Source organism: Amblyomma mixtum, chromosome 3 (assembly GCF_055824585.1).
Source record: "Amblyomma mixtum isolate Tamu chromosome 3, ASM5582458v1, whole genome shotgun sequence".
Lineage (NCBI taxonomy): Eukaryota > Metazoa > Arthropoda > Arachnida > Ixodida > Ixodidae > Amblyomma > Amblyomma mixtum.
In genome coordinates this window covers 67,764,659-67,786,849 of record NC_143014.1, presented here as the reverse complement: position 1 = coordinate 67,786,849, position 22,191 = coordinate 67,764,659, and the positions used below count along the sequence as shown (strand labels likewise).

Here is a 22,191-nt window from a genome sequence, read left to right as displayed (position 1 = left end):
AAATTGCTGCTGTTTCTTTTCCAGGCTATGTTGACGTTTGTCTGGCAGCAAAAGACGCATTTATTGTCGAGTAATTTGGATCTAAATCTTCCCGCCAATCGATTTACAGGGCGTTCTTACCGAAAAGGATGAATCGTAACCGTTTGAAGTGAATGGTGGTGTAGCGTAGCCTCTGAGATCCGCGTTTTTACTTGCAAAATCTGCCGGTGATGGCGACACCTGTACTTCGTTTCTTGATTTTTTCTAGGTTATAAAAGCACCATTTTCGGTGAGAGTGGTCTCTTTCAGGGTTGCCAGGTTTGGCTACTTTGCGCCAAATTGGCTACTTTTAGGACCGCTTGGCGACAAAAATTTGAACTTGGCTACTTTTTGGCTACTTTTGAAATCGAAGTTAGGACTGTAATGGACCTCTTTTTCTGCCAATGGTCCATGCATCTTTGCTTGTCAGAATGCCATACGTGAACACCATTATTCTGCGGTGCCAGTCTTTTTGTTGAAATTTTGCCTGTAATTATGTCCCAGACTTAAAATACTTCTCGCTCCTGTGTTCTCCCAGGCGAGATTCCGCCTCCGCTATGCAATGCTGTTATGTAGGTTTCCTTAGAACCAGCAAGAAGAAATGTCCTATCACCATTCACTCAATGCGCTTCAGCTAAATAAGGATGTGAATTGCTACTTAGCTGATATACCTTGTTTCCTCAGTTGGATACTGGTTCAAAGCGTATTGATCGGCCACACATGCTAGCCCGACATCCAATTGGATGATGCTGGGAATTACAGTCTTGGTTAAAATTTTTCAGGGCAAATACTGTTTCCTTTTAGCCGATTACTGGGGAACGGGGAAGAGCAAAGGGCTTTGAAACGCGATGACGAAGACTCTTTGTATCGTCCAGCGATATCCGGAGAGCCATGAGTTCCTCAGTATACGGCTGAAAAGGAAGCCATGTGACTTGAAAAAATTTGACCAAGGCTATGCTTTTTATGTCTTTAGAACATATGAACTGCATGTGGCGATCAGTCTGTTTTTGCAATATAAAGCTGAAAAAAGATCACAAGAGAGAAACGGAAAAAAGAAATAGGGACATCAAAATCAAACCCTTGTTTAAGGAGCAGTGAAGAAATTTCATGCAAAAATCAATGCCAGGCATGCCATATATATACACACACATGTATTTGGGAATTAAAATTGCCATGGCTGTGGCTTAGGAACACCAATTATTTCTCCTCTGAAAAGAAGAAAAACATTTCTGATTACTTTTCCCACACTCTTTCCCTTCAGAAATTCCTCGCGCGTTTCCGTGCTTCTGTCCCATGGTGTTCATGTATTTCCTTTCATTTGATTTACAATGCTTTTGTACTTCAAAGTTATTCGCATTCACGATTGCCCTGCGTCCTACCAGAATTATATATTTCTTACGCCCTTTATGCTTCTGGTGACGCTTTTATGCAACTTTGGCGCTATTTTTGGCTAATTTTGACACTTCGGCAGCTAGTTGGCTACTTTTTTGGCTACTTTTCTTCTTTTTGTGGCTCCTTTCAAAATTTAGGACCTGGCAACCCTGGTCTCTTTGTAATTAGAACGTGCTGCCCTTTCGATACATGGCAGCTTCTATTTGTACTTAGTGTATCTTTAGGTTCTCATTCAATATCAGTTTTTGACGCTGCATGTCCCGCATTTATTGTCTATATTCCTCAGTGCCGTAGAGATGGAGCCTCTGCGAAACACCGAGTAACACCGAGAGATTTCCTTCTGACAGTCCATACCATCGCACTTGCATAAGTGCACATTTTTATTTGACGAAGACGCCCCCTCATATCGGACGTGTTCTAATAAAAGCATGTTGCGCAAGCAAGTAGCACTAACATCTTCGTCTCTGCTGCCCATTTTTTCTGTCATCACGATTAACTACCTTGTTTCAAACATAAAAAAACTATAACAAACAAGCTGAACATTAGATGACATCAATAAATGCCTCTGCTGAAACTGTTCCTACCGTCAGTACTATCGTTGCGTACGACCAGCATAGAGATCTCAAAATCAACTAATAAATGAAGCCGTCTTGAGTAATCGATTAGTGCTAATCAGTGTGAACGCAACATTTCTCAACACCCAGCCTGCACAACTCTCTGCAGAAGAGTTCCGGCAGAGTGACATTTTCTGGAATTTGCTTAAGGTATCACTTCCGCTCGTTGCACCATGCAGATCCAGAAATGCTCATATTACAAAAATTAAATCTCTTCCTAGGAGCGGTACTAATTAAATACAGAAACGCTAGTTACATTTGAAGTGTGCGGTAACCCATGAGCGTCATAAAAAAAAAAATGACTTAGGAAACGTTTTAGGGCTCTGCCGCTATGCACGTCTGTATTGCGAAAACGTCATCTTTACAGCAATGACTAAGAAAAAAAAACGTGAAAGAAGGAATTGAAAAAGCATTTTACAGCTCGAAACGATGCGTCCAGAAATAACGAAAGACTTTATTTGTCGTCACCATGCCTATCAGTAGTTTTACGATTCTCAGCGCTGGGTATGATCTGGTAATTTTATATGCTCTAGATAGATAACTCGTGATTGTTTTAACCAGGAGGAACTGAGCAAGTGCCCGAAAAGTTTGGTTTGGTTTATTGGGTTTAACGTCCCAAAGCGACTAAGGCTATGAGAGACGCCGTAGTGGAGGGCTCCGGAAATTTCGACCACCTGGGGTTCTTTAACGTGCACTGACATCGCACAGTACACGGGCCTCTAGAATTTCTCCTCCAAAGAAATTCTAGCCGCCGCGGCCGGGATCGAACCCGCGTCTTTTGGGTCAGCAGCCGAGCACCATAGCCGCTGAGCCACCGCGGCGGCAAGTGCCCGAAAAGTGTAAGTTGTATATATATATATATATATTCGAATCGAATCCACCTATCAACGAAACCTGTCTTATGAAATGTAGTTGCTTCGCATATAAAAAATCTAAAGCCTTGCAATGAGCATATACGAACTATGCCAAAAAAGTTGTCTAGAAATAAAGTATTACGCTTCCAGAAAGTCGGAAAACTCTCTTTTTTGTTACCTTTTAGAAATCTGCACGCAAACCTGAAGATTTTTCTAAGCGCCTATGCCAACGCTGAGGTTATTTAAAGAGTTAAGCACAAGCTTCAAGCAAACGCTGAAAGCAGAGCTTCAAGTGGAGGCAAACTAAACTTCTCCAGATCAATGCTTTGTTCATATTACATTGCATGAATTTCGTGCGTATATATATATTAGAAACAGGTGCGCTATATCCAGCAAAGATAACTTTTATAAGTCAAGAGCGCGCTGTAGGTACTTCTTTTTTTTTCACCAATTTGCTCAGAGCCTCAACTCGAGGAATGATCATCGAGACGTCGTATTGAAATGACTGCGTTCGAGGATGACTCTAGTCATTTCATTGGTGGATAGGCGGGCACCACCTGGTGTGTTACTTCTCCGAATGCTCGATTTTATCACGCAGAATAAAATTGAGCAGCGTCGGTTTTACGAACCGTCAAACAAGCTTAGAACATTTTGAAGGTTGAAGGTCGAGCTTCTATTTCTTCGGATATGAAAAAGCAAGCTTTGCCAGAAGGTGGTAAGGCCTGACGCGGCAGCAGTTCGGAACAGAGAGTTTGAAACTTAACGGAGTATTATAGCAAACAAATAATTACAGAAAGCAAAACTATTACAGCAAGAAAAATTAAATGCATGCGCAAACAGTACACTTCCACTCAAGGCAGTCTATAAACGTGGCACGAAAGCACTAAAGACTCGTACAGTTAACTGTGTATCACAAAAAAGCTTCACTGAGAAGTATGTAATTATTTTGGGTTAGCATTGATCAATTGCTTTTAATCTCTGTTTTTTAATGTGCTCTTTAAGCAATGGCGTACCCAACAGTTCTGGACAAAGTAATTTTTGAACAGGAAAGATCTTGTAAACGAAATTTTTTTTTTCATATATTGTAAGATTTCACTATAACAACCAATATATCCGCAGGACTCCCGTCAGCAGGCTTGAATTTTTTTTGCGGTTAGCATTTTTGCTATCGTAAGAAATGTTCCCCATTGGTTTTCAAGGGCAGTCTTAACTGTTCGATGCCAGCGATGGAAAAACTTAAAGATTTTGCTACACATCGGAGGAATGGACCGTTACCTTCAACATTTCCCCAACAGTACATTACAGTTTTTCAATATTAAAAACTTGTCCAAGAATGTTGGACATGCTATTGGGAACAACTGGAATCTCGTAATTTAGCTTTTGTTTTCCGTAATTAGTCCTTGTTTTAAGGAGTAAGTTTATTTCTTGTCTGATGAGGTATTTAGTAGGAGGATAGTTAGGAACGGTGAGAGGCAAAAGATTGCTGTGGATATACTGTAACCAGCGAGATATGTAAACCCGGTTTGCTTTGAGCAGATTAAGCTTCTATACTGCGGTGACGTTGGTCACTTTTCTTGTCTGCCATGGTAACCCGCAATAGCTTGCAGTGCCTTTTTTTTTGCAAAATCAATAACTTCTCATTATTACTCACAGTTGTGGTGCTCCAGACCAGGGCACAACAAGAATAGTTACGTTTTTATTTATTTATTTATTTATTCTCAAGTCCTGTGGGCATACAGATAGGAGGGTCATACAAAACCGTAGACACAATTCTTGAAGATGTCAGCATTGACTATGGTGCGTTAGAGGCAGGGAGGTGGTTCCACTTGTTGCACATAATAGTGCGCAGTGCATACAAACTTCTAACGAAACGGGTAACTGGTCGCTGATCCTGGTTTGTTTAGTCCTAAAACCATTTTATCAGCTCTAACTTTGCGGTACCAAGAACTTAAGCGCCTTACGCGTTGATGGCATGCGCACATATAATCTTGAAAGCTTCGCTGAATAAATGTAGTCTAACAAAAACAGTAGAACGCAGTCTGCACTTCGCCACTTCACAACCTCTACACGCCACGTGTATAGTAAGCATAGGTATCTCTGCCAGCTGTCTGGCGGCGCCATCTGGGGTTAGCCTTATAAAGTGCTCTCTTATATGGTGAATGTAAGCGCATGCACTACCATCGCTCCGAGAAGAAGCAAGGACAATTTGAAAGCAAGCTGTCATTTCAGCCACGTGCACACAATCTGTCTGGAAAAAATTTGAAGCAAGTGTGTAAGGGTTTGCTGTACTCCACACCGTGTAGCAAGTCTTGGAAAATTAATTTAGGAAGATGGATTTGATTTCTATCAATACCTTCGACGGCTCAAATACAGTTCTTGAATAATGTACTTACTTTCATGAGGAAAGCATTTTTTTTTTCTCCAGGAAGTATCTGCAAATTTGGGGGAGTGTTTATTACACTGGATAAAATATTAATAAAAACTGCAACTTTTCAGCAGCCAATGAAGGGGGTGCGTTTATTATGCTGTTAAATACAGAAGAAGCACACAATTATCGAAGATGATTTTGCTGGACACAAAGATTAGCGAAAAGATATGTGCTGTTTAAACTCGCATGAGTTAAGATGACAAGGCCGGTGGGTTAAATGAATGGGCCGAGTGGCTAATATAAAATAGATCTTTGCACTGCATGAGATGTGCATCCACATTTCTTTTTGATGGTGATGATGATGACGATGATGATGATAATGGGCCTTTATCGCGCAAGGGAAAACTTGGCTATAGCTCCAAACACATGCTGATTGGTCATCACAGGCCAGTCCAGATTTATTTTTCCTTTTTGAGGCTAAGGAACCTTAAAAAACATAATAACATGACCCAACAAAATGCATTAGCCATGCGGCTCTGGGTTTAGCTCTACATCAAACACAAACTCACGAACGAACATGACGACCTCAGTCGGAAACAAACTACACAGAACAGAACATATTGCCGAGCGGAGCCTGCTTAATTGGAAAAGATGTTGCGTTCACTGGTGGTAAATTCTTGGACAGCGCCTCTTTTATTAGTTGTTATTTTGTTCAAGCCGGGCTTATAGCTGAAAATTTAACAAACCCAGTAAGTGATTGGCGTCAGGCATGTTTTGCTCATATTATCCGAGGGCACGAGGAAAGGGCGTCTCGCACAAATTGTCATTAGGGCTAAAACTGCGACATAGGAAAGCACGCCCTGTCTCCGCTGTTTGTTAAAGAAGCACCGCACGGAAACGTGTACCCGCGTGACAACTCTAATAGCATCCCTTCTTATTAATGGGTGACGAAATCCCCCTGCACACACATGCCCGAAATTACGTGCTCCTCAGGACTGTATATACTGCGGGGCATGAAGATCAAACAGCGTGTGTGATGGGGCCATCTAAACAACACATTGGACTATTACGTAGCTCCACGCGTAAGCACCGTGGTAATCTGGACACGTGTTGACGTACGTTTACATTAAGCGCCGCTGAGTTAAACGCGGCAACCAGCGCGGGCAAAACTGGTTGTAACACTGGTGGCGCAAGACACGATAAATGCGAAAAACACTCATCTTCTAGCCAGCACAATGAGTTTAGGCGCATCAGAAGCGGCTCTCTTAAAGGGCGCTCCGAACCGGCATTGGAAGCAAGACGGACGGAAGAGTGAACAAAGCGGACGGGAAAATGGGAGGGCAAAGAAGAGCTGCGCCAAACAATCAAGCAGTAGGCCCAATGAAGGCACGAACGACGAAGGAGAGAAAGAGCGACAAATGGCGTGTTAACGCGGCGTGCACGGCGTTCTGCAGTAAAGAAGGGAAAAAGAGCTGTAGAAGCGCTTGGGCTGCAGCTTGCATGCTCTATAGGACGAGCGACAGTCCGTAAAATGGCCTTCCGTCGAGCTTCCGCAGCGTACACGTTCCGACATCGACAAGAGTTCTAACAACAGCAAATTGCGAAAGTTGTTGGTGCAAGGAGTTCACTCCGTCCGCTCATGCGGTCAGCGTACACGAATCGTTGAGACGTTTAGCGTGTTTGTTAGCTCAATTGAAGGACGGAAAAGAGGCCATATATGTGACTGTTTTTACGGCAGAAAGCGAAATTGTCTTCGTTAGCTGAAGCGTGCGTGAAATTAAAAGTAATGCGCGTGCAGTTTTGGAAAGAGTGAATTCAGTTCTTTGCTGGCTTGCTAATTACTGTGACGACAGCGAAGTCTGCCAGTTCATCCGCATGAGCGAAGTTATCGGCCGCGAACAGATTTGTGTGGCGCTCAAGGCTCAATGCGTGGGGGATGCCTAATAATTTCGTGTACTCAGAATCCTTCCTATGGAGTTACAAAGCAGTTCTGCACTAATGTTTAAAGTGCAAGACTAAGTTCGTCATAACAAAGTTTCACTATCGGGTTCAACTACAGTCATACAAGCGGCAATAAGAACGACGAGGAGGAGGAGGAAAGGTGCAGATGGTGCCATCTGTTGAGCGCTACGGGAACTGTTTGGGTGTATCGCATGCCCCTGGTGGTTAATGATGCATGCACCGTGGCATTGATCTCGGAGGCTGTGCGTAGAGGGACTCAGTTACAGTCGTGTAACTTTAATGCAACCCCCGTTAATATGGGCGATTAGAATTATGGGGACAATTTCTCTGGAGTGGGGAGCAAACTTTTTCAGTGCATTTACGCATCGGTAATATAAAAACTCGCTCTCCGGACAATGGACAGGATGAAAATGTACAGAGCCCATTGGAGGCCATGTATTTATGTGGGCTTAATAAGGACACAGATAAGAACATGGTTTATGGTTTAGGGGGTTTAACGCGCCAAACCGTCTCAGGCTATGAAGTACGGCTCAGGATATGAAGAGGGTTCCAGATAATTTTGACCACAACGGGGTTCTTCTACGTGCACTGACATCGCACAGTACACGGGCCTCTAACATTTCACCTCCATCGAAATGCTACCGCCGCGGCCGGGATCGACCCCGCGTCTCACGGGCTAGCAGCCGAGCACCACAGCCACTGAGCCACCGCGGCGGCCATCGGTTATTAGAACAAAACCTCGATTGCCCCAACCATATATTTCCTCTGCTGTATTTTGAGGGCAGGGCACCAAAGAAAGACAATGGGAAAGTGCAAATGCTTGAGTGATGACCTTTCGTTTATGGTTTCGCGCTTTACAGCGCCAAGAAGCCCGGTCGACGTACCTTAACTAATTGCCGTATATATTGCATGAATGGCCGTGAAGAAAACTCTGCTTCACGTGCTACGTTTTAAACCGCATTCAGCAGTTGTCAACAGACTGAGTACAGATAAGTACCAGTGGTTCGTGACATGTGTGAGCACCCACAGTAGGAGATGCGTGATCTCGCCGTGAGGTGGCATTACGCGTTTCATGAACCACTAAGTGCTCCAAACTGCGCCACATTAATGGCGACAAGATAATGCACTTTTTGATCCCAATATTTCGTCTGATTTTCACTTCGCGGCCCACCGCTATGCCCAGAGGCATGTTACTGCGCTTTACGCAAACAGCCGATGCGCTATATCTAACGTAGAATACCCTGGCGTGATCTTTTTTAAATGCTGTTTTTTTACGCCACCCATTTTTCTCCCTCTAAATAGCGATGAAGACCTTGTGTGAAAACGATATGGCAGCGATACTATTTAATGTTGAGGTATTATGGCTGATGCAAATGGAGCCGCTACAGTATGCTAAGAAAGATCCAATGCTATAGTGATGGCTAAGCATATACACACTTGAGTTGTTAATAACTTAGAACGCCATAGAAGGCTCGGACTATAACGATTCTTATTGACACCGGGGATCTCAAGCAGATGGACTACAGGGCCTAAAGATTTCAGTCATAGTTCTGGAGGAACCTCACGTGCTGCCCCTTCTTTGCCTTCTGCATAAAAAAGTAATTCGACATCTGGTCCTCACTGCCTAATACAAATGAGTTAGCTCCTTGTGATAAGCGCCTAGAAACTTCGAATACAACAGAGAAGCAATAAATAAAAAAAAATTCTTGACAAGTGATCTCTTCGCCTACGCTTCTTGGTTTCTCGCTTTGGGTTTTTGTGTTTCAATTTACTTTTCTCTTCTATTAACATTTTACTTGAATGCCCCCCCCCCCCCCATTTTTCTTCTCTTTTCCTGCACCCGTCGACTGGCTCGCGGGAGCGAAAAGTTTGTCAATGCAGCCCGCGTGGCAAAATTTTGTCACCAGATTTACGCATTCAGTATAATGAAACCACGCGGCGGCCTTCGGTCTTCACCAAACACTGTACCTTCTTTGCTTGCCACGTGCGTACCTCTGGGGTTATTCTAACCCCGTCTTTCAGGTGGAACGTAGAACACCACGTACGAAATGCTTGGTATCTGCATGAACTTGGCACTGGCTTGATGCATACAGCTCTACGTCTTATGCCGCAAAGAAAGAAAGCAACTCTACTGCTTGCGAGAAATCTTCAACTACTAGCCGCTGCTTCAAGCGTAGCAGTATGCGAGATGCGTGTAAAACTCACGGTTTTACGATAGGAAGGCAAAGAACGGACTAATATATGCATATGTTAGATTTCTATGCAGTGTTGTGAGCCTATTTTAGACAACAATACCTCTGAGGCTACGCCGACTTTCATGTTATCATGCATCGACATGCAACTCTAGTGAGAAATAGATTTAACGTCTTTGCCAAAAGTAAACCAGGCTTCTCACTCGTATAGTGGAGATCTTACGGCTTCCCTAAAGATCAATAGGTCTTGGAAGGTGAAGAGAAGGGTTCTCTCTTACTTCACAGATATTTAGAGCTTGAGAGGTGGTATAAGTGCTCCACTATACAACTCAGAAACAAATCATGCAGCCTGGTTACTTTTGGCACAGACGGCACCGTCGCAACTGAGAGTCCATCTCAGGGAGCCCTCAGATCGACTTAGCCTTCACGACGGCGATCGCGACTGGGAACCGTTTCACGCCACATCATACGGGGCAGCGGCTGACCTGCGTTTCCGTGAGGTTGAGTGAGGAGGAGAACTCGGCGCGCTCGGCGATGGACAGGTACTGCTTGACGCGGAACTTGCGCTCGAGCGCGAGCAGCTGCTGCGTGGTGAAGGGCGTCCGTGGCTTGCGGTTGCTCTTGTGGCGTCGTAGTTGGCACTTGACCGGCAGCGAAGGCACTTCGCCCGGCTCTGCGCCAGAGAGACAGAAGGACCAACTGTCGGTGTCGGACTGCGCCCATCAACGATGACTGTGGTGCAAGCCACTGGTGCACACTTCTGAGATCCTTTTGGTTTACTCCAACCTTGTCATAAAGAAATTTACAGCGCGTGCAAAATCCTTTCAACGCGCACATGTCTGGCCGCGATGTGACCGAACCACGGCTGAACGCCGCGCTTCGTTGCCGTGACGAGCTGCATTGGCCAAAAGTCTTCAGGCCACACGGTCTGCCTTTCAGCCGCGTAGTGCAGCTCTCAAATGCCCCTCAAGCTCTAAAGCTCAGAAATGAAGATATTCCTCGTCCTCACCTTTCGAGACCTTTTGCTCATTAGAGGTGCCATAACTGCTCGGCTATGGCTCAAAATCAAACCATGTGGACTGAAGACATTTGACCAACGCTACTCACTCTCTCCCTCTCTTTCCCCTTTTACCCCTTGCACCCCCCCCCCCTCCTCCGCCCCTCACGGTGCACCTGTCGACCACTTTCGAGTTCTGAGGCCGGTGAGCTGCCTCCTTACCGTATAGGCCGAAGAGGCCGACGCCCGCTGCGAATAAGCACTCTCCGGACGCGGTGTTCTGGATTTCGCCGGCTTTTTAAGGGAAAATAGGTTATATATTAGAGAGTTTCAGCAGAGCGGGTTTACTGTACGCTCCGCTCGCAGTTCCCAGCGGAGCCACAGCGGAGCGTCGCGCAGGAGTAGATTTAGCGCTGCGAGTAGTTTCGCAGTAGCGCTTCCGCTAGCTCGCTGAGCGGAGCGAGAGCACAAATCCGCTCAGCTAAAGCTCTCTATTTTAATACGTAGCTTTTTTTTTAGCAGAAAGTGTTTTAGAAAATAGAAAATATATTGAGAAACAACTTTTTCGTATCTGACCGCCTCTAAAACATTTTTTATCAGTGTTCAGCGCTTCCATTCTCATGCATTGTCAGGTTCAGCCAGATAGCCACTTCGCTTGGCGGAGAGCCCTTCAACAGAACGCTAGTGCTGCTCCACAGCATGTGCTTTATACCCAGCTTGATACTCCGCCAGCTTCGAAGACGACGAAGTTCGTCGAAGGTGAGCAGCTCGAGTGCCAGCTCTGTAGCGAGGCAGCGTTAGCTCTGCAGGATATTTCCGGGCGTTGCATTATCACGTGCATGAAGTGAATAATTAATTTATGTCTAATAGAAGAGCAGGCAGTGGCTGTAAAATGCATATATTGCTTGCTCTCGATGAACACCATGAGACACTGCATAGACATTTACGCTGCATAACGTGCGCAGCGTATTTTACGCATGTTGTTGCATCCTTCGCACTGTAATAAAAGCTACATGCTCGATGGCCGGTCACTGGACAATTGTTTGTGCTCGCAGCTTGAAGACCACAAGAGAAAAAGGAAGAGGCCGAATAAACAGAGGAAATAAATGAAGTTGTTAAAGCATGTTTAAGCCGTGGGTATATTTTTATCGAATAGGTTACGCGATGCGCAATATAGTATCGGACGCAAATGAAATGCGACCAGTACAACTGAAAGCAGCGCAGCAAAACAAGCTTTTCATCTCTGCAGAATAAATGTAGTCTCCAAAGGTGAAGTCAACAAAAGAGAGAATTACATCGGCATTTTAGAGGCATCATCGTCTCCGTCCCATCCGTTCGTTCTGCGTTTTCAAATGCTCGGCGGCAGTATAGTGCTAAAGCCTTGGCCACGCAGGGGAGCCAGATGAGTCAAAAGATAGGAGAGTTCGCCTGCGTCACCGACGGCAGCTTCATGTAGCCGCACACGATGGTGACAAGGCGGTCAAGGGGGCCCGAACGCGTCGCTAAAGCCGTAGAAGAGCGGGCGAGCGATACGGCGCATTGAGCGGAGAAAGTATGCGAGGAGAGCTCCTCCCGGCACGAAAAAAAGGAGCGGCTGAGCGCGGCGGCACACGAAGCACCAAAGGAAGCAAGGAAAGCCGAGCGCGCTGCCCAGCTGGAAGAACAAAAGCGGGAAAAGATGGCGGCCAGCCCAGCAGCCGATACCCGATTGCGGCTACCCTCATCTACGAGCCGCCGAGATTGCGCTACGCCTTTCCTGCAATGAATGCACTTTATGCTTACACATATTCTCGACGGCAAGACAGACAGCAGTTTTTTCTTCTTTGGCACCGCGGTACATGATACTGACTTTGGATTCATTCCTAATGATCCAGGTAAGCATAACTCACCCATTTATAGCGTTAAACAGAAATCGCCCACAGATGCAAGTGTTGACTTGCAAAACCTGAGCGCGAACAAAATGGCGGTTTCTCCGGGCAAAGCGTTTTGGCAACGCAAGAATCGTCATGCATTTATTCAATTTTCCGTCTTACTCCGCGGACATGGCATCCTCATGCCGTAGCATTTGGCGTCGAAAGGGTATAATTTCATTTGATTTCACTTATTTGGTTCTATTCACGAGTAAATGGAGGGGACCAAGGTAAACCTGCTATTTCGCTGCTTGAGTGGTCCCGTTCTCTTTTTACATGTCTGTGCGGACCGGTGACCGGTGACAGGAGCCGTATTTACTGACAACCCATTTCACTTTACCATTTATGTGCTCCTCTGCTATGGGTTGGTGACGTAAGTCATGAGTATGGCTACGGCCCACGGCACTCTGGTCTTGACAGAAACATGCCCATTATGCCACTTGTTTGCATGAACGTGTCCCGCGCCCATGTCGCACTGGCGGACAGACACCGACGCCGACGAGTCGGAGCACGACGACGCTTTCGACATGCCTGACAAGCATGTCAGCGCTAATCCAGTCTCGGCAAAGAAAAAGGGCAACGGTTGTGCGAAGAATTGGCCCAGCGGCAAGAGGGTGGCTAGTGGTGGGACCGGACCTGCCGTGCTTGTGATTGGCCATTAGCTTCAACACCTGCTATTGCTTTCGTCACAATTGACGAAATGGCCAAATGAAATGGATCGTTAAATTACGGCCCTAGATTTCATTTGCGCTTTTAGTCCCCTAGCTTCTTAATTTATTTTGCGGCCTCTTTTAGGTAGCTCTCTTTGCTCAATATGAATACAAGTGGAAGTCTGTATGCCAAGATGTATGTGTTGAGGGCGCAGAGATTGAAGGCTTTGTGGTTTAGGGTGAAGGCGCAATAAAGCCATCAATTTCCCATCTCAAAACAGTGCGCTCAGAGCAGCAAACTGTAAACGACAACGTCTGGTACCCGCGGCGGCGTCTCCCGAAAGCCGGCGTCTCTGTCATTAAGATGATCGCATTCACCGCGAGCCATAGGCGTCTCAGGTCACGCCGCACTGGTGAAGAAATGTTCCACGTCGCCGGTGCTGCCCGCGCTGCAACCCGGTAGTCTTTGAACACATGCAGAATATCACCGGCGGAGCAAGCACGGTACTAGTGTGCACAGAAGGGAACTAGGACAAAATTCAGAGCCTTACTTATATACTCGCTTGGCAGCGGTGACGCGGTGCATTTTTCTCTATCAGCGGCAGCTGGAAGGCCAGTTACTCGCAGCGTATCATTCACTGGTAGCAGGTCGTACGCACTGGTACGTTAGTATGCAACGCTTGGCAACTGGTAATGGCCGGACCTCTGACGGTAAAAAATTACTTATCACGTCGGAGGGGGCTTCTCACGTGTTGATGTATGTGCCTTGCAACACTGAGCTGACACTGAAATTGAACTCAGTAGGAGAGGGCAGACGCACTAATGACTTCGGCGACTGCGTCCAGCACTTTAGCTTGCCCGTTCTAGAGACTGGGGATACCTATAGCCACATGCTTGAACGTGGTAACACTTTCGTTACGAGGGCTTCATCCGCGAGATGGAGTTTGAATCACGACTGATCGCTGCGCGGTGCTGAGCGATGAAGACCATGGCCTAGGATAACGTGTCACGGGAACACTGAGGCAGCTCAACGAAGGTTATAGAGTACGTGTGTCCGTTCACCGTCACTTCATGTGCAACGTTCTTTCGGCGCGATGAGGTTGCCACCAGCTGTTCGGATCTACGGGCCGTCCCAGTCTACAAGGTCTTCTTGAGCTGAGCAACGAACGGTCCACTGTTAGCAAGAGGTCTGCTCTTGTGTCTACCAAGGCAGTAAAATTCCGCCCATCAAGAACCACACTTCCAAACAAGCGGTTCTTATTCTTGCTTAGCATTTTTGTTTTCTAAACTGGTCACGTCGTTGTCATGCGCTACAGTCGTGGCTGGGGCCCGTTCATCGTCGTGGCTTTATGAGCGGCCGTTGTGGCTTTGCTGCGTCGCGTCCTCGTCGAAGTTATCTTTGTACTGGAGGCTAGTTGGTTCATTTGAAGCGAACGAGTAAAACTGCTCAAAACTGCGCCTTGTCTGCACTTATGTGTGCCTTTCGTCCCTTTCACTTTGCGCAGTTTTACTCGTTCGCTTAGCTTTGTGCATGGCGCCATCGTGCATGGAGGACATTCGCCGTTTCGTCGGAAAGCAATGCCACGTACAGTTTGCTCGCTTTATTTTGCCCTACGGGGCTTGGTGAGCTTCGCCCGATGGCACCTGCGTCCGTGTAGCGTGGGGATGCGAACCATGCAGGTGACGATGGTGGTTACCTCGACATAGCGCAAGTATTCCACTCGTGGAATACTTCCACCCTAACCACCTTCACTCACCGGATGGTTAGCGAAGGTGGTGCACCTGAGCAAGTCTGCCACACATTTCTGGTATGGCGATCTGCATACGATACTACCACGGCCGAAATCATGGACATCCGTGATCTTTATGAAGCGCGGAGTGGTGGATTGCAGAACTGCCTGAACAGCCTCAGGGTTATTCAATCGGATTGCGCCTCATCTGCGGGCACAAAAGCAACCGCGATGCTGCTTACTCCGCCCCGGATGAAACATTCAAACGACAACTAATCTGGAGAGAGACAGGCCGACCAGGGGGAGTTCCACTAGACAGGAGAGCTTGTGGACACCTGCCCATGTTCCAGCGTTCAATAACCCTGAAAAACAAAAAAACAAGGAAACAAAGCACAAATAGAAGCGCTAACACAACACCTCCCGGTACTTGGCCGCAACCCCGAGCGTCAAGGCCTATCGTATGGAAGCATGGAACTAACCAATGAGCTATGCTGAAGACGACAATCTCAAACTTGTTGCATGGGAGGCTACCAAGCAAAACACGCTGGACGAGAGTTTGCATTTACGGCCGAGTTCTGTATTGCATCCGAAAATGAAAGTGCTTTGTTTGCGCTGGTTCGAATTCACTTCAGAGATATGGGATGGGCAACTTTTTTCTACTGCTGGATACAACTCGTACGAAAAATTTCGGAATGTTTCTGAGGTGTTCGACCTTAGGTTCTGCTTCATGTTTGGCCTCAGACTTGCCGCAGTTCTCGGACGATCTTTCGCTGAAAGTGGATTTTTCGCGTAATAAGCAAAAAGAAAATTGATCATTTATAACAGGGACAAGTTTACAAATCTAAAAAAAATGCAGTATAATTACGAAGAGAGTGAATGGAACACAATATGCAATGATCGTATATATTAGCTTTAGAATGTACAACTTCACTGCGTTTGTAAAGTTTTCTTTATTTATCGTAGCAATTTACTTCATATTTCTTAACTGTAAGGAATTTCAAAAGTCTAGTTCTATAAAGCATTATTAAGGGGGCCAAGTTGACATTTCCATTGGTAACACTTGTGGTTGAGTGCAACGAGAAAAAGAAAATTGACGCGCGGTAAAGACGACTGCGTCTTACAAAACTGTATACATGAAGATGCTCTGAGTTCAGGTGGGCAATCAACATTTGTCAGTATTTCTAACTGAATAAATAGTGGCCTGCCAGCCGCAGCTCGCAAAAAGAGCAAGACATTATTCTAAATACTTCAAATCGACTAGATGAAGGCCTACGTGTTGTACGTTCATTTCCAATATCCAATGCAAAATAAAATAAAATGTCTGTTAAATGACGCGAAGTAAACTATTCCTAGCGCATTCAAGTTGGTAACGCGTGGCAGAAAAACACAGCTAGGAGATATAAACTTGCGACAGGTCACGTTTTATCTTGCCAGTGCTAGTGGGTGTCCAAGCTTACTCCAAAATATTTGCAGGAATATGTGCCTTTTCGAGTCATCCATCATTAATAATATTATCACGTAGTGGTGACTGCAGTCCGGCAAGCAGGAGAACAGCGAGAATGGCGTCCGAATGAAGCTCTTTATTTGGGCTGCCTTGCGCCGACAAAGCGCGGCGGCGTAGCAACAGGCGTGCTCGGCGGTCGTCGAACAGAATGTCCGCCGCTCTCGGACGTGCTCAATTTAAAGCTGATAGCGGACTTTCGAGATAAAGCGTGCAAAGTTACTACAACATTCGGGAACAACGTAGAATTGGCTCCGCCTGGATGCGATCAATCGAGATGAATCTGGTCGCGTCTTGCTTCACAAACAAAGTGATAAAACGGCGGGTCGGCAGCTTTGAAGAATGAACAAACACTACAAGGATTCTCCGCATTACCTTGGGCTTGAATATAAACTTTATTTCGTGGGAAAAAAAACATCTCAAATTTAGCTCTTTTTGGTATTCTTGGTAAGTTTCTTGACCCAGAATCATTAGGAAACCTTTTTCGGCTCCAAACCTTTTTTTTTTTTAATCTGGCTCACATTTTTGCCGCCGCTATAATTGCTCTGTCATCAGTATGTATCAACAGTGCTATTGTGATAAATACTTTTAGTAATTCATTTACAAACAAACAAAAATCTCGAGTCCGAGTATTGACGATTGGGGAATTCTAGCCTGTTGCAGAGAATGGGTGAAGTCGCCACTCTCATGGTACCAGTCATGAAGATAACCGGTTAAAAAGGCAAGATTTCTGTTTTCATTACTTCCATAGGATTTATGTTTATCAAGGAAAATCTTATGGTAAACAGTATCAAACGCATCCTTCATGCCAACAAACATAACAGCCGCCGCGCCGAATTGATTTGCCTTAAAGTAAGGGCAGCAGATGAAATGAAATCTTTGGGCAGTAACCTGTGTTAATGCGAACATAGAATAATATACTTATCGATGTTTTTATAAACTCGCTCAAGTTTTTGTTTTCGAAAATTATGTCTAATGCACTCAAAACATGAACTGGCTTGTAACTGGATTGGTCTGAACGATCACCATCTCTAAATATTGAAGTGAACTTATCGATTTTTAGTTATGATTCAAGAAACTTAATTTTCCAAGGAATTAATAAATAAATTACAGTGGACCGGTCTTATAAAACATCAGTATCATACTTTATCAGGCGGACAGGAATTTATGCCGCTGCAACTACTTTATGAACTGGTGGGATAGTGCGTGTGCGGGGGGTTTAACGTCCCGAAGCTGCGCATGGGCTGTGAGGGACGCCGCAGCGTGGGACTCCGAAAAAATTTCGACCATCTGGGAATTTTTAAAGTCCGCAGACATCGTGTTGCACCCGTTAAGGATGTACCTCATGCCGACCGCAGCATGTTTAATAGAGCTTGCATAATACTGCTTGTTTTTCTTTTCTTTGTACAGAACACAGATGCAGATTTATTGCGCAGTTTTTATGCGTCAGCAGTATGAGTGACATTAGGCGAAAATGCCGGCGTGTGTCTCTGCGTTGTCGCCGAGTGAAGCCTTCGGTGCCTGCAGCGATCCAAGCGCGAGAACCGCCCCTTGACGAGAGGCTGGTTTGGTTTGGTTTAACGTCCCAAGGCGACTCAGGATATGAGGGAGGCCGCAGTGCAGGGCTCCGGAAATTTCGACCACCTGGGGCTCTCTAACGTGCACTGACGTCGCACAGTACACGGGCCTCTAGAATTCCGCCTCCATCGAAATTCGACCGCCACGGCCGGGATTGAACCCGCGTCTTTCGGGTCAGCAGCCGAGCACCATAATCACTGAGCCACCGCGGCTCGTGGGGGAAAATATCCAAGGGAGGTAGGCGGAGAGGCGGGCGCAGCGACTTTCCAAAGCGAGTGCGGAGAGAGGGAAAGCGGTGCCGAAAGAGATCGTGCGTTATCGGCTGATCGGATGCGGCGCGCCAAGCAAGGCGAAATGTGTATAACGTAACAAAATAATAAAGAAATCATTAACGAGCCATGAAATCAGTCAAAGTAAAGCGAAGTGTAAATGCAGCAAATGTAAAGCATACAGTCATTAGCGAGTCATAAAAGGCAGCCAAAGTGAAGCGAAAGTAACTGGCGCAACTTTCAGGCAATGGAATACGGCAAATGGGAGAAACATCATCCTAAACGTGCATTCTCTTGACTCAGTTCGACGCATCAGACCATCTGAGTGCCTGCCAACTTTTTAAACTTGCAAGCTTAGTAATTGTTATCACTGTGACGCCACTATATCTGGCATAAGCAGCCTCATTGCTTTAATGAGTCGGGAATTTGATTGTTTATCCAGGACAGACTGGCGTTTCGTACGAGTATTTGGTTACTACTTCGCAGCCATTGTTTGGATTAGAACCTCATTAATATCGGTCACATTATGAAGTTCTGTAATTGTTGATGGCCAGTGAGAGATAGAGATAATCATTTTACTGAATTGCGCAGATCAAGGGCTCAGTACGACCATTGAAACAGTGGTCGGTCATAATTGCCATCGCAGATTTATAGGACACGACGGATGCCCAAGGTCTCGCGATATTTCCTTTTTTCTTCCTACCAAAACGGCCTTTTGAGCGGCTCTCGGTGGGTTTCGTGGCCGTTGCTGATTATCGCGCGTTTGAGCGAGGCTGGCTGGGCGGCCAGTGGCACGCCGCACGGCCCCGGTGCCAGCCATCGTTCATTAAACTCGTTTCTCGGGCCGCGACACGCAGCGCGCCCAACGTTCGAGGTGGCGCGGCTTGGCGTGAACCCGACGCACGCTGCCAGGCCGACCCCGACGGGGCCGAATTCATTCCGCGCGGGCCCCGCCATGCGGCGCGCGCGTAACTGTGCAGTCACGAGCTGCTCGCCGACTTATTTGTCGTCGTTACTAATGGAGCTCTGCGAGCGGTCGACGGAGCCGTGCTTCCAACTCTCTTACAAGCTTTTCTGCGCTCCCTCGGACCGCGCTCCCCCGCCGAGTTCGTGGGCAGGATTAAGGAAACCCCTACCCACACACCGGGGCCAGTTCAGCGACCAGCGCGCTCTGACAATCACAAATGGGGCCCCCCGACGCCGGCCGGCCCTCTCCGGGCCGGCATGCTCGAGTCTCGCAGTCAGTATCGTTTATCTGCGCCGGCAGTGCTGCCTCCCTCCCGCGTGCTCTATTCGAGAGTTCACGTCGAAGGAGAGAAACTTGTAGCAAAACCCGTCGCACGTGTGCACGCATATATGCAGACTGTTCGGGCGAACTCTAATCTTTAATCTGGTTAGTTCATCCACCCGTTTTTCTTGAGTAAGGCTGGGTATAAGTACGGTAAGGGAGAGGGGAAATGACTCGCGGAAGAAACACGGCAAAATATAACGGCATAGCTTCCCGTGTTGTATACGCGTATCGCTATCGCCTTGTTGCCCAGCGCTGTAAGTACGCACAAGTCGAACGAACGCTACGGAACGCGGCGCAGTAATTAGTAGACCAATTTTAACACACTACTGGTGAGACTGGACACCAGAATCGAGCGCAAAGTGTCACATCACAGTGCTATTGAAGCGTAGAGCTGCGTGTGCCCGATTTCTGCACACCGTGACCACGGCGTGTACCTTACAAGGCGTTGTGTCGGCAATCAGCGCAATTTTTAATGGCTTTACCGCGCGACACCTCTGGCTCCGCCTGTGGGGTCGGACATGTATACCCCGGCGCTAAAAGTTACACGTTCCGGACTGCTGCGGGCGGAAGCTTGTCATCGCGGTGAAAATAATTGCCTCGCAATCAGCTTGTAAGTGCTCAAAAAAGAGAGTAAATCGGGGCTGGCGAAACAGAGAAACGATTGCCACGCCGGTGAAGTTGTCCCTATAGCGTGTTTGGGCTCAACGAATCTAGGTGGTATCACCCCCCTTCTAGAAGCTATGGAATCAGCTTGGGGTTCATCTGCAGAGCCCTTAGCGCATTAGCGGCCGTCCCTTTCGCCCTGAGTGCGGCCCCGCGGCTTGCACACCCGGGGTGCCCCCCTCCAACTTCGAGCGCAGTGCTGATCGTACACCGGCGGAAGACGCGCGGTGACAGCTGCGGGGCGGCTGCTCGTCCCCCGGAGGTCGGCGGTGTGGCGGGGCGCACGATTAGCACTTCGGCCGCGGCCGGGGCGTCCATCACGTCACGCTCGGACGGCCGGCTCCGCCTTGAAATCAATTAACGCCTGCAAATACTCGCGGCCTCCCCGGTCGTCGCCGTCGGTGGTGGCAAGCAATTGCGGAATTTGCTTAGTAATTACCGGCGCTAATCGTGTTTAATTAAAGCTGGGCGCCGAGGAGCATCCCCGCGCCAAGGAGGGCGCGTCTTGCGGCGCTTCTCAAGAAAAAAAAGGAGCACGGCGCCCACTGACAGGGGCCCATTTATCATGGCCGAATCGGCAGGTCCTTTTGGGCCGGCCGCCGGCTAATAGCGGCGCACTCCTCTTATCGCGCGACCCCCCATCCTCCTCTTTTCGCGTGTAGTGCTGCGCCGCCGCGTTGCGCGCGCATGTGCGCGCGAGCGGGCACCCTCAAAGGGGCCGCGGCTCGAAGGACGCGTCGCCGGATTCCGGTCACCGCGGGGCAAGGCGGCGCGGTGCTTTATAGTGGACCTCGCTTTGATACAGCAGCACCCAAGCACGCGGCCGAGCGAGGAAGGTAAAGTGTCCCGCCTAACAGGGTGCGCGAGTTGTGCTTTGTCGCTTCAGGACACCACCACTTCGCGCATGTCTCAGAGTCTTCGCGTGCGTTTTTTTTTTTTTTCCCCCGGGTGTCAACGGAACAGGAATCCATGCCTCGCTTGTTCTGCCTGCTGCGCACGTTGTTCGATTCTGCTGCCCCTAAAAGTGCACATCATTTGGTACAGATAAAAACGCCGGGTAATGTGTAACCGTTTACGCCGTTCTGCAACTACCGGCCGCCTTCTCTATTTCTTTTTTCCGCTCGATAAAATAAGGTGCGCTTTGTCACCCCCCTGTTGCGATGCACACCGTCAGTACCATCGGCCTCAAAGGTGTATACGGGATACGTGTTATCAGAATAAAAATCTTATCGTTGCGTTGTGTCGCAACCCAGCCGCCTGGTAATGTTACCATGCTGACGGAGCATGCCCGTTCCCACGAACCTTTAGAGATTTCAGGCGATTCGCTTGCGTCACCGAGTCGATATAATTTTTTTTCCTGCACACCCGCGTCCCGTAAATTTTTCTGGTCTATAGTGCATGTATTTTTATCACAAAGCGGTAATAGTAATGAATTTCAGTTATAATTTTATTTACTACCGCTTTCCAGAGGTTCCCTAATTTGTGATAACATTGCCAGTACCTGTCTATAGATTTGGTTAAGGAACGAACGGGACTGGCGTAAACTCCTATTGACGAGAGTGCCCTCGAAAGCGATTAAGTGAAATTTTGCGAGAAAAATATTCACACCTTTTGGCACCCTGATCCATTCGCTTTTGAAAAGGAAAAATAAGATTGTCATCATTGCGCTCTGATTGTTAGCGAAGCTCGGGGCGACTGTGAAATCTGCGAGTTGTGCAGGGTCTCTTTCGCAAAACGTCCACGGATGTGTTGCACAAAATGTGCACACGTGGGGATATGCCAATAAGCAAAACGCGGAAGCATCCATGCACTGAAATACTAGGGGTGCAGGCTAAACTAAAAAAACTTATTCTTGGGCTGTCCGATATTTTCATACGCAACTTTCACTGTATCCAGAAATGTACCACTACTACGCAGAACTTGACGCCAAATACTTCGCACAACCTTTCAGATGCTCGCCTCTATACGGGACCACATGCAACTGATGGAGTGAAGAACGCATAGAGCGGACGGCTGGAAGCGCCATGCTGTGGCTTAAATCCTGGGTAGGTATTTCGTGTGGAAAGGGTGGAAGATGAAGCAGTTATGAGAGGCACACCTTGATGAAAGTGAGGGCCGAGCACCCCAAGCGCGCGAACAGAGCGCAGCTCTGGCACGCTACTACTGTGCACTCAGTAAAGAGGGGCAACAGTGGGGAGTATA

General features: G+C 47.3%; 1 protein-coding gene across 2 annotated transcripts in view; it reads right to left on the bottom strand.

The window, feature by feature from the left end:
• The window catches only part of LOC149350506 (homeobox protein MSX-2-like), a 65,644-nt gene that overhangs the window by 5,733 nt on the left and 37,720 nt on the right, over positions 1–22,191 (bottom strand). For both annotated transcript variants that reach the window (XM_089576891.1, XM_089576892.1), the window contains exon 2: positions 9,886–10,073. In XM_089576891.1, the coding sequence (XP_089433017.1) occupies positions 9,886–10,073 (188 nt within the window). The remainder of the gene's footprint in view (positions 1–9,885; positions 10,074–22,191) is intronic.